Source organism: Galeopterus variegatus, unplaced genomic scaffold (genome assembly GCF_000696425.1).
Source record: "Galeopterus variegatus unplaced genomic scaffold, G_variegatus-3.0.2 Scaffold2271, whole genome shotgun sequence".
Taxonomy (NCBI): Eukaryota; Metazoa; Chordata; class Mammalia; order Dermoptera; family Cynocephalidae; genus Galeopterus; species Galeopterus variegatus.
In genome coordinates, this window is record NW_007728382.1 from 1 (window position 1) to 1,419 (window position 1,419).

A 1,419-nucleotide genomic window follows, 5' to 3' on the forward strand; every position below is an offset into this window, starting at 1 on the left:
GGTGTCCCCAGTACTTCCACAAAGGCATCCCTGAATACAAGTGAATCCCAGTGACTCAGATTTTATGGGGACAGAGGAGCATGTGCACATACCATTAGTGTTCTGCTCGACAGTCTTGTGTTTCACAAAGGCTACATCTCCCTTTTCAACCAGACACCTACAGAAGTCCAGACAGGGGGAGAGAGAAGAGAAGAGGTCAGAGTAATACATCTTTCATTCAGGGGCCACCATATAGATCCAGGCTGGCCATCTGATATCAGCAATTGTAACTTCCATTCTATCATTAAGCAAAGTAAGTAATAACGAAAAAGAAAACAAAGGCTCTGAATTGCTATGTAGTTATANGCAAGTGAACAACCTAACACTTCACCTTAAAGAACTAGAAAAACAAGAGCAATCCAAACCCAAAGTCAACAGACCGAAAGAAATCATTAAGATCAGAGCAGAACTTAATGAAATTGAAACCCAAAAAATGGTACAAAAGATCAGTGAGTCAAAAAGTTGGTTTTATGAAAAGATAAATAAAATTGACAAACCATTAGGATGACTAACTAAAAAAAGAAGAGAGAAGACCCAAATAACAAAAATTAGAAATGTAAAAGGTGACATTACAACCAATACCTCTGAAATACAAGGAATCATTAGAGACTACTATAAACGACTATATGCCAACAAATTTGAGAATCTGGAGGAAATGGATAAATTTCTAGACACACACAAACTACCAAAACTAAGTCAAGAAGATGTAGAAAATCTGAACAGACCAATAAGAAGAAAGGAGATTGAAGCTGTTATCAGAAGGCTCCCAACAAGGAAAAGCCCAGGACCAGATGGANAAATGGATTAAAGAATTAAATATACACCCTGAAACAATACAACTTCTTAAAGAAAACATAGAAGAAACACTTCAGGAAGTAGGACTGGGCATGGACTTCATGAATACAACCCCAAAACCACAGGCAACCAAAGGAAAAATAAATAAATGGGATTATATCAAGCTAAAAAGCTTCTGCACAGCAAAAGAAACAATTAACAGAGTTAAAAGACACCCAACAGAGTGGGAGAAAATATTTTCAAAACATGCTCCTGACAGAGGATTAATATCCAGAATATACAAGGAACTGAAACAACTTTACAACAACAAAAAAAAGTAACACAACTAAAAAATGGGCAAAAGAGCTAAATAGGCATTTCTCAAAGGAAGATATATGATTGGCCAACAGACACATAAAAAAATGTTCAACATCACTCAACATTCAGGAAATGCAAATCAAACACACTGAGATACCATCTCACCCCAGTCAGGATGGCTAATATCCAAAAGACTGTGAATGATAAATACTGGCAAGGTTGTGGACAAAAAGGAACTCTCATACATTGTTGGTAGGACTGCAAAATGGTGCAGCCTCTATGGAAAAT

The 1,419-nt window shown here is 36.8% G+C and overlaps 1 protein-coding gene across 1 annotated transcript in view; it reads right to left on the reverse strand.

Annotated features, from left to right (window-relative positions):
• Nucleotides 1-14: 14 nt before the first annotated feature.
• Nucleotides 15-1,419, reverse strand: part of LOC103597302 (serotransferrin-like) — a gene marked incomplete at its 3' end in the record, with an annotated part of 29,846 nt that continues 28,441 nt past the window's right edge. The window contains exon 14 of the mRNA XM_008581124.1: nt 15-157. Coding sequence (XP_008579346.1) covers nt 15-157 — 143 coding nt within the window. The remainder of the gene's footprint in view (nt 158-1,419) is intronic.